Here is a 13225-nt window from a genome sequence, read left to right as displayed (position 1 = left end):
GGTTGTTTACACGGAATAAATCCCTGAACAAGTGAGGGAATCAATGAATTCTAGATGGACCCGAAACGAACTAAGAGTAAGGCCAAGGCCAACATTTTCTCCGGGTAATTCTGTGCTAATTCCAGTCACTCAAAAGAGGAACTGATTTTTTTTTTTAAGATTTTTATTTATTTATTTGACAGATAGAGATCACAAGTAGGCAAAGACACAGGCAGAGAGAGGAGGAAGCAGGCTCCCTGCTGAGCAGAGCCCAATGCGGGGCTCGATCCCAGGACCCTGGGATCACGACCTGAGCCCAAGGCAGAGGTTTTAACCCACTGAGCCACCCAGGCGCCCGAGGAACTGATTTTTTTGTTTGTTTGTTTACTATCTAACATACAACCACTGTAAACATTTTACACATGCTAACCAATATAATTCTTACAATCAGGGATGGGAGGTTTTACTATTGGGGAGGAAAAGAAAAAAAGTCACAGAGATAAGAATCTTACCAAAGATCAGTCACCTAGTAAGTGGCAGAGCCTGTAATTAAAGCTAAGCCCCCTGCTCACTGTTGGGAACAATACTGGGACTACACTGATGGAATCTGGAAAGCAGGCCTTGAATGCCAGTTTTCCAACTGGTGCATCTAATGGAATTGGTTGTCAGGGCCAAGGCCGGAAAGTGAAGATGTGCCAAGGGTTTTTTGTTCCAAGATAAGCATTGCCCACAGTCATCTCTGAACTATTTTTCCTAAGCGGGGACTAGCCAAGAGCCGCAGTACCTAAAACCCAATTCTCCTGAAGGCAGCTGGTTCCCCTGGCCTCTCCTGCACCCACTTTGTCGGAGGAGCTAGCCCTCGTGCCCCCCGCAGAGCCAGAGTTCCCCGTGGACTCATTTCCAAATTTGTTCATTCATCCAGACAGTCATCTTTTCAGAAGTTTGCACTCAGCTCCTACTACATGCCAGGCCCTGAGCTGGGCTTCAGAGATAAAGGGATGGACCAGATAAACAAGAATCTTACCCTCATGGGGCTTAAAACCCAGGGGGGAAGACAGATAGTAAGGATGCATGTCAGCCAATAAACTATAGCCAACTGTGATATGTGCTGAGAGAGGAAAACTAGGGTGATCATAGTAAGGAAGAGAGAAGCTTAGAAGGGACAATATTTTAGACAAACTCTAAAACCTGATGGATGGAAATGGGGCAGCCATGGAAAACTCAGAGAGCCCTTCAGGAGAAAAGAGCATTCAATACAGAGCTTAGAGGCAGGAATGGCAGATCTGGGGAGCAGAAAACAGGTCACAGTAGCGGAGATGGAGTTGAGAAGTAGACATGCTTAGATCTGGGGGTGGGGATGCTTGGGGTATCTTGGTGAGGTCAGCGGGCTCTATGCTCATTGCAATAGGAAGCTGTGGGAGGGGTCGTTTCTGAAAGGGGACCCTGGCTGCTGGATGCAGAGTAGATCAGAAAGAGCCAAGAGTGGAGGGAAGGTGATCAGTCATGTGGCTATTTCTGTGGTCCACTGGAAGAAAGACGGCTTGGGGTGTGGAGGTACTCTGCGACAAGCGGGAGGAAGGAGAAAGTACGGGACCTAAGCAAGAAGGGGTGGAATGAACAAGAACTGTACCAGACACCTGCAGAACCGGTGATACCAATAATAACAGGAATGACTGAGGACGCATGTCTATTTTGGGAGTTAGGCATTTGAGTGGAGCCCTCCTGCTTCCCCGAAAGCCTTCTCCAGAGACAAGCACCATCACCACTTTATTGTATTGAGAGCAGATGAGCGCCCCCCAAATATGCCACTTTGCCATGACTATTTTGAGTCAAAGACACTCAAAAAACATCAGGTACAGGAAGGGCACTCTGGTTTACCACCCCCCTTTTATTTTATTTTATTTTATTTTATTTTTTGGGGGGTGGAAGCAAGATATAAAACTCCCAGGTGAAAAATGTTCTCCTTCTATTAGGAGGAAAAGAACATTCTCAGCACCCGAGACAGAGAGGTCAGACCTAGAGAAAATTGTACAAATAAACCCAGTTGGGCGAACCTCCCTTCAGCCTCCCTGTACACTTTGGGTACTTTTTCACAATGACTACACTTTGTTCAACTTAAGGCCTTAGGCCCAACCCCTTTGGGTTCTTCATTTTCCTGTGAAGAAAGACTCCCACATACCTATAAAGGTAAAATCTGTATGATCCTGTCGGTCTGTCTTCTGTCAGCTTAATTCTCCAGCCTAGCTGGAGAGTCTGAGGGTTGGGAAAAGTTGGACACCTCCTACAATGTATCCACTATCCACACAAAGAGATTCAGTGAATACATCAGATGTTTATATGCCCTTTCTGTTTTATACTTACAGCGTATCCATATGCTCACTGTTCTGTATCTCGTTTTTTCCTTTAAATGGAGGTCCTTCCAAATCCTTTCTTAGAGAGTGGCCTCACTCTTATTAATAGGTACAGAGTATTTCTTTGCAAAGATGTACTAGACTTATTTGTCCAATTCCCCTATGGATTCAGGCTGTTTTCAAATGTCTGGACATTACAGGCGATGCTGCAGTGGGCATCCCTGGACATAGGTCACATGAAACATGCAGGATGGTGGGTTGAAGGATATATTCTTAGAAGTGGGACTGCAGATCAAGGCTGTGGGTATTTTAAATTTTCCTCGGTTGCTGGACTGCTTCCCTGTAAGGTGGCACCAACTTACAATCCCACCAGCACCATCAGGAGGCAGTGATATCAGCCTGTTAAAACTTTTCCTCTTATCCCTTTGTACAGAGGAGACCTCATCCTCAAGGTCACATAGCGGGGCAGAGACAGCCCCGGCACCAGCCCCAGCCTGTGTAACTCCAAGCCCCCCTTCCCTGCGAAGTCCCACCCTCACCCACCTTCTGTGGTGCCCACAGCGAGGGCTGGAGCACGTTCCTACGAGCCCCTGGTGTTTTCCTTTGGGGAGAATTAAGTAACAACCAGAATAAACCAAACCATGAGAAAAATGTCTGATGAGAGCTGGGTTAATAGCTTAAGAATTGATTCTGCTGGAAAAGAATGGCATTTTAAAAACTAAAAAATGAACCTAAGTGAACTCTTACCTGCTCTTCCATTTAAATTAGCCCTGGGAGGGCTGCCTCCCAAGTTTACTCATGGCTAAGAATTCCCTCATGCCGTGATTCTATTGATCACTTTAAAAAGAGGATCTTCTGCTTCAGAAGTAGAATTGTTCTGAGGTTGGCTAGATGATGTATCATCACTTCTGGCAGGTGGATCACGAAGAAGTACGTGGCCACACCTGGCCCCATGCATGATAAGGAACAGGTTGGCTGGGAATCCCGAAATCCCAGAGCTGAAGCTACAGGGGCAACAATTGGCTGGGACATCCCATGGCAGCTCCTTGCCAGCATGTTCTCCTACAGTCAGGCTTTAGTGTGCACATCTGCAAAAGGGGAAGGTCAGCTGGAGGCCCTCTGAAGTTCTTCCAGCATTATTAGTCTGCAAGTCAGTGTAATGCCCTAATTCAATGAGCAGAGAAAGTGAGATGCAGAGCCATCCAATGAGATACCCAGAACAGAGCTGCCGCGTACACTGTATTCTTCTGCTTGCCTACACCCTGCTCTCGATGCATTCTGTTCTACTGGCATATGGAATAAGTATTTTAATTTTTTAAAAATGTACCAATTGCCATGATAAAGTTAAGTATAATAAGGAGAGAGACTATATACATTCCATTTATGTTGGCTACCTGTGAACTCTGGCATCTCGATCACTTTTAAATGGAGCATTTGGTCATGTTAGTGATCAAAAAATGTATCATGAAACAATAACGAGATACTATTTTTATATAAATTAGGCAAATCTGAGAAGACATAGAATGCATGGGTCTGTTAAAGCAGCTCGTCTTTGCAAGCAGAGACAAGGAGCAGGGATGCCCCCTGCTTGTCTGCACGTGCCACTTCCGCCGACAAGCCTGCAAACGGCTGAGCCTCTCAGCCTCCCACTGCTGGCTCAGACCAGAGCAGATGGAAAGGACAGAGATGGCATCAGCATAAGGGAAACATACTGAGGGCTGTTCAAAACACAGAGTCCAGGGAAGCTGCCTTTACTAAGGATTGCTCATTGGTGGCTGACTGAAACCATAGCACATTTCTAGCTAGAGTAGCTCTGGAAATTATAAAACCTGGACTTGGGGATCTTGGGCACTTATTCCAAGAGAATGAATGAGAATCACCTGGGCAGCTTGCTAAAGTTCATATTCCCAGGCCACATTCCCAGATATTCTGGGGCAGCAGGTACAGCAGGTACAGGTACTGGAATCTGCATTTTTAATAAGCAGCCTGGATGATTCTGATGTGGGTCTCGAAGACCATACTTCGAGAAACTGACTCTGGACACCAGCGAGATTATGAAAGATGAGATCTCGTCTCCCATCAGCATATTACCCATAACTCATTCATTCGTTTGTGCATCCCTTTACCAGATCCGCACTGAATATTCAGTGTGTGTCCCATGCACCATTAGGCGCAGAGGCAGACAAGACACACTTTGACCATGCTCATGGTCTAACAGGAGAGAAAGTATCAACTGTCCCAGCATGGTGTGGTTGGGGGGCGGGGTACAAGCACTTAGGACACAAAGGGGGCTGTCTGGCCCACACGGGGGTGAGAGAGGGGGCAGGGCTGACATCATAGAAGTGGTCCCCAAGGAGGCGTCCCCAAGGTTGGAACTAGGAGCAAAGAGGATAAAACCCGGGAGAAGCATTCCAAGATACAAAGTCTTAAACTGGGTGGACATGTCTGTACATGTTTGCAAGTAGTTGTATACAATTAGAGTCAGAAGTCAGGTGTGAGAGTGTGTGTGTGTGTGTGTGTGTGTGTGTGTGTGTGTGTGTGTATACACACATAAGGGTCAGGGAGACAAGTCCAAGGAAGTGCAGGGTCAGCTTGGGAGTGGCCTGGAGCACAAAGGATGCCAAATAGAGTCACTGAAGGTGTTAAGTAGGGACATACACAGTCTGCATCTTCGAAAGTCAGTCCTGGCCGTTCACCTCCATGGAAAATTACCATCTACACAGATTAACACACTTCTTCACTTTCCAGAAATGGCCTCATCTTAAAATACCTGGGAAGAGCTTGATGCTGCTCTCTGCTGTCCAGAGCAAAAATAACTCCCTTTGACCTGATTCCTTGCAAGCAGCCTCAAGCTAATATGATACACTGAGTTTGTATAAAAACTAATTTTAGTTTTTCATGTACTTAAAGAGAGTAGCAACAGTGAAATCAACTGTCACTTGAGTTCTGACTCTGGACTGGACTCTGGAAGCCCATTTTGCCAAGGGGAGACTCGGCTTTAAGAGCAGCTTGGGTGGTGGGGTGCAGAGGATCGCCCCCCAACAGCATAGGGGTTGACTCGGGCCCACAATTAACATGCACTGAATATACTGCTTCTCATGTCAGATGGAGCTATTTGCAGAAAAATGTGTTTGGGGTTCTGGGGATCATTAATCAATGACGCAAAGATAGCGCAGAGTAATTACTGTCCCAGGTATTGCTGGGGGGCGATCAGCGCTCCCACAGGGCATGAAGACATGAGTTAAGTGGCTGTCACTCAGGAGCCTCAGGCTTTCCCGCTTCTCCTTGGGGCCTCTGGTGGGGACAGACCCCCCACTCAGAAGGCTGGAAAGAGGTTACAACCGGGAGAGACTCCTAGCCTGTTCTGGCAAAGCGCTTGCAGTGGCGGTGGGGGAGGAGAAACCAGGGGCCTGTCGTGGGCTGTCTAGCGTACGTGATGGCTGGTCAGCAGCAGGTTCTGGGAGCATGGCTGCACATCCACCCCGCACTCCTGTCATGGCTGGGCTTCTCTGAGAAATTCAGAAAAAGCACAGCCCCTGAAGGTCTAATGGAGATGTATGAATTGGGGGAATCTCCCGCTTACAACAAGTGCTGGCTACAAAATGTCTCCATGCAAGCAGAATGTGCCAGCCTGAGAAAGACAGAAAATACCACCACCACCGTCCCCCCAACTTTCCAAATATACACACCCACCCGCCAGGGGCAAACTTCCTCTGTTTTTGTTGAACATGTTCATGGGTCAAGTGTCAATACAACAATCCCTCCTTCCCCAAGGACAATTCCTGTCCTTGACAATCAGGAAAGTACACGGGAGATGAAGGCCACAGTGGACCAGGGGTGAGGGCATAAGCGGGCGGGTGGGCTGGTGCACGCTTGGCACACCGTGTCCTGGGCAGAGGTGCTGTGTGCAGTGAGGGACCAGGAGGCCTGCCCGCTTGGGCCGCTGCTCACCAGAAGGTTTACCAGAAAAAGCACAACAGGGCCTGCAGCCAACATCTCTGAGCCCCAGTATGGGAATGGGTGGTGGGGAGTTAGTGTAACTTGCTCAACACAGTGAGCTGGGAGAGAGTGGAAATCCACATGGCTTTCCAGGAACACCGATCTGAGATCAGGTCCAGGCAAGGGATCCTAGACCTGACGGTCACCACCTGGGAAAGGTAAGTGACACAGTCACATTCATAGGCGTGAGACTAGATGAAGTGCTGCAGGAAACCCGTAGAGCAACAGCTCCAGACATGCAGCTAGTGACATGTTAGCCAAAAACAGCGACAAACAAAGAGAAAAGGAGGCTGTGAGGCCAGTGTGAACACTTGTCCTGTGCCCAGCTGCCCTCCAGCACCGATTGCTGGCCTTGGCCTTCCTGGCGCTGCTGGTGGATCGCTGTGGGAGCCAGCCCCTGCTCAGCTGTGCCCCTCCATGCTCCCCCCCAGCCGGGGCCCCAGGGACTGGAGAGCAGGCCCAGGCAGTGGCTGCAGGCCGCCTGCCTCCTCCCTGAGCTTTGCACCCCTGGCTGGGTCCCTGCAGGCGCCTCTCAACACAGCTGCATTCTCTAGCTCAGCAGACATTTCCGAGCACAAATGCTTCATGTCAGGAAGGGGAAGGACAACGACAAACTCAAGCCTCTGCTTGCCTGTCACAAAACCACAGGAAGACTGGGCCGTAGTTACAGCCACATGTCACATGGTGTTGGCAGCCAAGTGGGCAGAGTGCTTGGTAGGCACTTGCTGGGCGGGGACGGGGGCAGGTCAGGGTGGGTCCACCCTCTCCCCCAACCCCCATCAGCCAGGGCCTGCTCCACGGGCAGCTCTTAGACTGGACCTGCTCCACAGCCCCAGGATGTTCTGGGCTCCTGCGGCCTGCTTCCTCATGCTCCCTCTGGCCGCGTGCTTTAAATTCAGGGACTCCCTCTGTGTCACCACCTACCAATCCAGGCCCCAAACCCGGCAACTAACAAAGAGAAAAGGAGGCTGTGAGGCCAGTGTGAGCACAAAATATTACATTCAGTGGTGGGTGCAGAAACTTCCACAGGGGCCCCATCCCAGCAGGCAGGTCTCTCGTGGGCACCTCTCTGACTCTCAGTGTCATTCTCCATTCTCCACCGTATCCACAAGACAACGGACCCACTCAGGCCGCTTGAGTCTCACATCTTGCCCAGGCACTCACCTGGGCAGCGCACCTTGCCTCGCAGGAGCACCCCAGGCTGCAGCCACACTGTTCCCCCACCCCCCACCATCAGGAGCAGCCCCTGTGGGCCCTGGCTGCTCTCCTCCCACACCTCCTTCTCCAGGGAGCAAGCACCTCCAGGGGTTTGGCCCCACCCATCCTGGGAGACGCAGGCTGAATCAGAAACAACCTCTCTTGTAACTGACCCTGAAACCAGAGGCAACCAGCAACAACGGAGGGAATCAAAACAATTTGTGCAAAGACCCAATGTCCAGATAATGGCAGGATCACGTTGACCTTAAAGCTGTTCAGCCTCTCTTTCCAGGGAGCTGACATTCTTCTGGACTCCCTGCCCCCCTCCACCCCTTCCAGGCAGGCAATGGGATACACCAAGTGCTAAGTGCAAATGGGACTGCTCTTGCTCTCAGCCCCTGCTGGGTTCAGCTGGCTCCTGTCTGCACAGCCGGGAAATCCCTCCTACCACAACAAGCCACATGTGGTGCTTCTGACAGCTTCCTGCTGTGTGACATGGAGACCAAGAAAGACTGAAGTTTAAGTACAAGGCAGGGGAGGCTGGGAGAGCCGTCTCTTCCTGGTCCTGTTCTGCGTCTTGGAGGCTGGCAAAATCAGTCCCCTGTGGGTTTCAGGATCATGGCTCCCAGCACTTCGATACGACCCTTGAGGGAAATGCCACCAGGCTGGACAACCAGCAAAAATAAAGCTCTCCGAGACCAGGACAGTCACCGAGGTCATCCAGCTGTTGTAAATACTGGAGCTAAGACTAGCCCTTGGCTGTGATGGTAAATTCCAGATGTTGCCCTCTGCCCAGCCCGGTTAGGGCTGGAAGACCCAGGCTGGCCTTGGAAAGTACATGGAAACGAGGTCACCCACAGAAGCTCCCCTTGGAGCTTGGAAGGGGAGGACATGGATTAGGTAGGATATGGACCCTAAGTGATACCAACTGGGAGGCAGTATTCCAAAGACGTCTCCCAAGAACCTCATCCCTGATGTTCCCATCAGACACTAACCTAGGTGCTGCTGAAAGAACCTGCAGAAGAAACTAGGTACAGATCAGCAGACTTCGAAATAGGGAGATTTTCCTGGATAATCTGGTGGGTTCGAGGTACTGCCGTGAGCCCTTAGCAGCAGAAGAGGGCAGAAGAGCTGGCTGGTGGGAGAGGTGCGATGGGAAAGGCAGGCGGAAAGGGACCAGCAAGGTCTGAGGGGGAAGAGGACTTGACTGACAGCAGCCGGCTTTGAGAACAGAGGAGGGGGCCACGGGGCAAGGGATGTGGGTGGCCTTTAGAAGCCAAGAATGATCCCTGTCTGACAGGCAGCAAAGGAACATGAATCTCAGTCCTATAGAAGCATTGGACCAAATTCTGCCAACACCTGGATGAGCTTGAAATGGATCTACCTCTAGAACCTCTTGAAAGGAACACGGCTTTGCCAACACCTTGCCTTCATCCCTGTGTGACTCAAAGCAGAGCACCAGTGCAACCATATTGTGCGGGGACTTCTGCGTTTAATAAACGTGTGCTGTTTTAAGTCACTAAGTTCGTGGTACTTCGTTATGGCAGAAGCAGAAAATCAATATACCAAGCAAAAGCAAAGCATTGCCATTGACGTATTCTTACCAAAATGATGAAAATAACCAATCTGGACACATACAATCCAATATATCCTTACCCTATCAGGAAAGAGGAGGGGATGCTGACCGTGACAGCTGCTTAACAAGCATCCTTCCTCTCACGGTTTCCCACCTTACACTTCCCGCCAGACATTTTGGACTGAATAACTATTTTCTGGTGGGGGGTGGAACTGCCCTGAGCTTTGTAGGATCATTAGCAGCATCCCTGGTCTCTGCCTACCAGGGGTCAATAGCATCCCTTCCCAGCCAACTCATGAACCTGAAAAAGTCTCCAGACATTGGCAAATGTGCCCTGGGGGTCAAGCTGCCCCCCTGCTAAGAATCACCACTTTATATAAGCTTTTAAGGGCATGAGGAAAGTTTTTATAGAAAGAAAACATTAATCTCCGAGCTGTTTTTCAACTGATTACGCATGTACTAGATAAACATTTCTCAAATGAACACAATACTCTATTGATAATCCAAACCATTACCAGCTGTTAGTCCTCAGCAGCTGGTATCATGAATAGCACACAGGATATAAATACATATGTGTATGTGTATATGTCATATATATATATATATATATATATATATATGTGTACATGTTTTGATTTCGATCTGTAAATATTTTACAAAGTAGACACACTTCAGTTCCATAATCAAAATAAAACAAACATGAATTTCACAGCCCTTCATTCATAAGTGTTTACTGAATGTCTCCTCCATGCATGCCTGAGGTTAGGTACCCAGCAGCCCCTCTGTTAAGGAGCATAAGTGCAGGGAGAGAGGCAGACAGGTGAAGTGAGAAAGGTCAGGCTGTGTGCCTGGAGCAAGGGGAGGGAGTGATGCAGGGGCAGTGGAAACTGTAGGTACTCTACATCCCAGAGTGGAAAAGTGGCCAAGATTGGCTTCAGAGAGTTGGCTAGCCAGGGCACGTTAGATGCACCAGCAAGAGCAAAGTCATGAGTGAGGTGTGATAGGGACTGACATGTACCCTGTGCCTGAAAGCTTTGGGGTAAGCAGGTGTAGAGAAGATGATGTTGTTCCAAGACCACATTGGTTAAACAGGGACCCAGTCCGAAAGCAGCTAAGAAACTTGATAAAAGTGCTGGGGACCATTTGGCAATGTACTTCAAGCTGGCCCCCTTCTATCCAGCCCCTGCAAGGAGCAAACCCAGCTTAACCCCCCTTCCCCCAGGAGTCTCTGCAAGGAACCTGGCCCTGGAAAAGATGTCCTTTACTTCTGCACCTGCTGATGCTCCTCACAAGCTCGTTAAGCTGGGCACCTGCTCCTGGAAATCCAGGCTGCTTCCTTGGTGAGTCTTAGTTCGGATCTGCTCTCATCTACCTGACTAGCCCTCAGCTTTTACACATTCATCTCTGTGTAGTCCCTGCATGGCCTCTGGGTCCCCCTGCCCACCTCAGAACACCTCTGCTCTGCTGGCCAAGCTCCTTCATTTATGTTGTGAACAGAGGGTTGATGGGTGAGACTCAGAGGCTCTTAAATCACCTAGGCTTTAGTAAGGGAAGAGAGTTGGTCTTTAATGGGCTACTTCACATATGCTCTGTTCTGAGCAAGTCTCTTTGCTTCCATTATTTCATTTTACCCCTCCAAGAATTTTGTGCAATGGTTGTTCTATACTTCTCATTAAAGATAAGAAAGAAAGATTGAGGCTCAAAATGTTCAGTAACATGCAATTTAGTATATTGCCAAGTTGGGATTTGAGCTCAGGTCTGGTTTACTCTAAGACATAAGCTTCGTCTTTCATACCCTTCTTTGATTTGGGTAAGAGTAATTCTCTGCTGGAGCCCTACTTTAGGGATCCCTCTGGCCCTTCTCCAGTCATAGCAGGGGGCCACGGTATAGGTCCTCCAACCCCGATCCAGGCAACCTAGACTGCAGATTTCTCTGCTAACTGTCCAACCTGCCCCCTGGCCCAGGCACTCATCTTCTCCAGGTCCACCCTGCTGAGGGGTGCCAGGGCTGCAAGGGTGCTCATCCCAAGGCCTGAATGGTGGCCCGGGGAGGCTGGTGGCAGAGTGAGCAGTCTAGGGTCAAACCAAACAAGATCAAGAATTCTAAATCTGAAACTGGTCTTCCAGGTATTATAAAGGTTAGTGTGGAAGTTAGAGAATATTTTATAACAGTGCATTAGCTTGATTTATATCTTTTTTTTAAAAGATGTTATTTCTTTATTTGACACAGAGAGAGAGAGAGAGAGCGAGAGAGCAAGCACATGTAGGGGGAGAGGGAGGCAAAGGGACAAATAGGTTCTTTGCTGAGCAAGGAGCCTGATATGGGGCTAGATCCCAGGACCCCAGGATCGTGACCTGAGCCAAAGCAGCCACTTAACTAACTGAGCCACCCTGGTACCCCTTGATTTATATCTTTTAAACATCTCGATGCAAGGTTTGTCAGCTTCGATTTGTCCCCTTGCTCTGGGCCCACCAATTTAGAAGCATGATTGCTCTTTTTGCTCATTTTTTTTTTTAATTGAAGAGAAGCATCACACCCCATGTGAATGAGGGAAGCTTAATCTCATGCCTGATAACCTTTAAAGAAGAATCATGGTGCACTACATTACCTTTTCGTGATCACGGAGCTCTTGTAAAATAACTTTTCTTTCCCGACACAGTTCCAAGAAGTCTTCAGAGTGCAGACTTTCGTGTAAGGCAGGGAAGAAGGTCAGCTGGGTGCAGTCCACTGCCACCTCCTCTCTCCCACTCTCGGCTTCCTTTGGTGTCAGCTCATCTGCAGCAGCATAAAGGGACACACGGTTTTGGCACAAGCCCCCTGACCTCATGAGGGGTGGTGCACAGCACGGGCGTGAGTCATGGAGAGAAACCGTGAGGTTTCAGGGCAGAGGTGAGTGGTGTGGCTCTCAGCATGCCCTTCACTGTGTCTGAAAGTGGATATCATCCCCTGACCCCGTGGTACGGTCAACACACTGTTGGGTTGATTCACTCTGGAAGGTGTCCCAGGTCTGGAACGCTGCAGCTCCAGAATGACTGCAGGGCACCACCTCAAATCCACCCTCATTCATCAGTAGAGAAATTCCATTTAGGGTCACTTAGAATCTGTTTTTTTTTTTTTTTTCTTTTTTCTGAACTTCACCTTCTTCTTTTAAAACAGTGTTTATTTGTTTGTTTCCTAAGTATGGATGCACTATGATCTAAGTGTTAAAAAAAAAAAAACTTGGAAAACCATGAAATTGTGAGAATAAACTTAAAATATTTGAGAAGGAAAAACAAGTATCACTCAGGCACCCAGAGACAGTGCTAATAAACCACAGCTCTGACAAAGTAAGCTCTTTTTCTGGGCTGGATGCTTTTGATGGCATTTTTTTCATTTACTTCTATTGGATTGTAGATTCTATTTCAAACTCTCTTCACAATTGAGGAAAAGAGGAAGAGGCTAATTACTTGGCTCAGGGTCACATGATCACAAAGAGCCAGAGGCTGAATCTGAACCAAGTCTCTTTCTCCTCCCGGTTCACAATTTGGGTTCTTTACTTCTAATATCTTTTCTGGATGTATATGTATATATGTGTAGACATACACATAAACACACATACGTGATTTTTTTAATGTGATAGGAATTATGCTGCATCTACAGTTTTTCTTTTCTAGAATTTTTTTAGAAGATTTTATTTATTTATTTTGAGATAGTGTGATAGTGAGATAGTGAAAAAGAGAGCAAGGAGGGGGGAGGGGGGAGGGAAAGGGAGAAGCAGACTCTCCACTGAGCAGAAACCCAATGTGGGACTTGATCCCAGGACCCTGGGATTATGACCTCAGCCGAAGGCAGACTGAGCCATCCATGCACCCCATCTTCTCTAGAATTTTTTTGAGATTATGAGCACTTTCTCATTTCATTAAAAGTTCTTTGAACTCACCTAAAATGGCTGTATAATATTCTGTTGTGTGGTTCTTTCACAATCATCTAATCCATATCCAACTTTTTGGAGGCACAGATAGTTTCTATTTCTACCATAAATGCACTGTGCTGCAATCATGCGTGTGCACGCCTAGATTTATTTCCCAAGCATGCACTTCTGGACATAGACATTTGGGTACCAGGTGAGTACAGAGCTGCAAA

General features: G+C 48.3%; 1 protein-coding gene across 6 annotated transcripts in view; it reads right to left on the bottom strand.

Moving 5' to 3' along the window:
* WDFY4 (WDFY family member 4) overlaps window positions 1–13225 on the bottom strand; it is a 273431-nt gene that overhangs the window by 82861 nt on the left and 177345 nt on the right. For all 6 annotated transcript variants that reach the window (XM_082718543.1, XM_082718545.1, XM_082718547.1 and 3 more), the window contains exon 43: window positions 11712–11878. In XM_082718543.1, coding sequence (XP_082574669.1) covers window positions 11712–11878 — 167 coding nt within the window. The remainder of the gene's footprint in view (window positions 1–11711; window positions 11879–13225) is intronic.

The sequence above is a fragment of the Mustela nivalis genome (assembly GCF_964662115.1).
Source record: "Mustela nivalis genome assembly, chromosome: 2".
Lineage (NCBI taxonomy): Eukaryota > Metazoa > Chordata > Mammalia > Carnivora > Mustelidae > Mustela > Mustela nivalis.
This window is presented reverse-complemented; position numbering and strand designations above follow the sequence as displayed.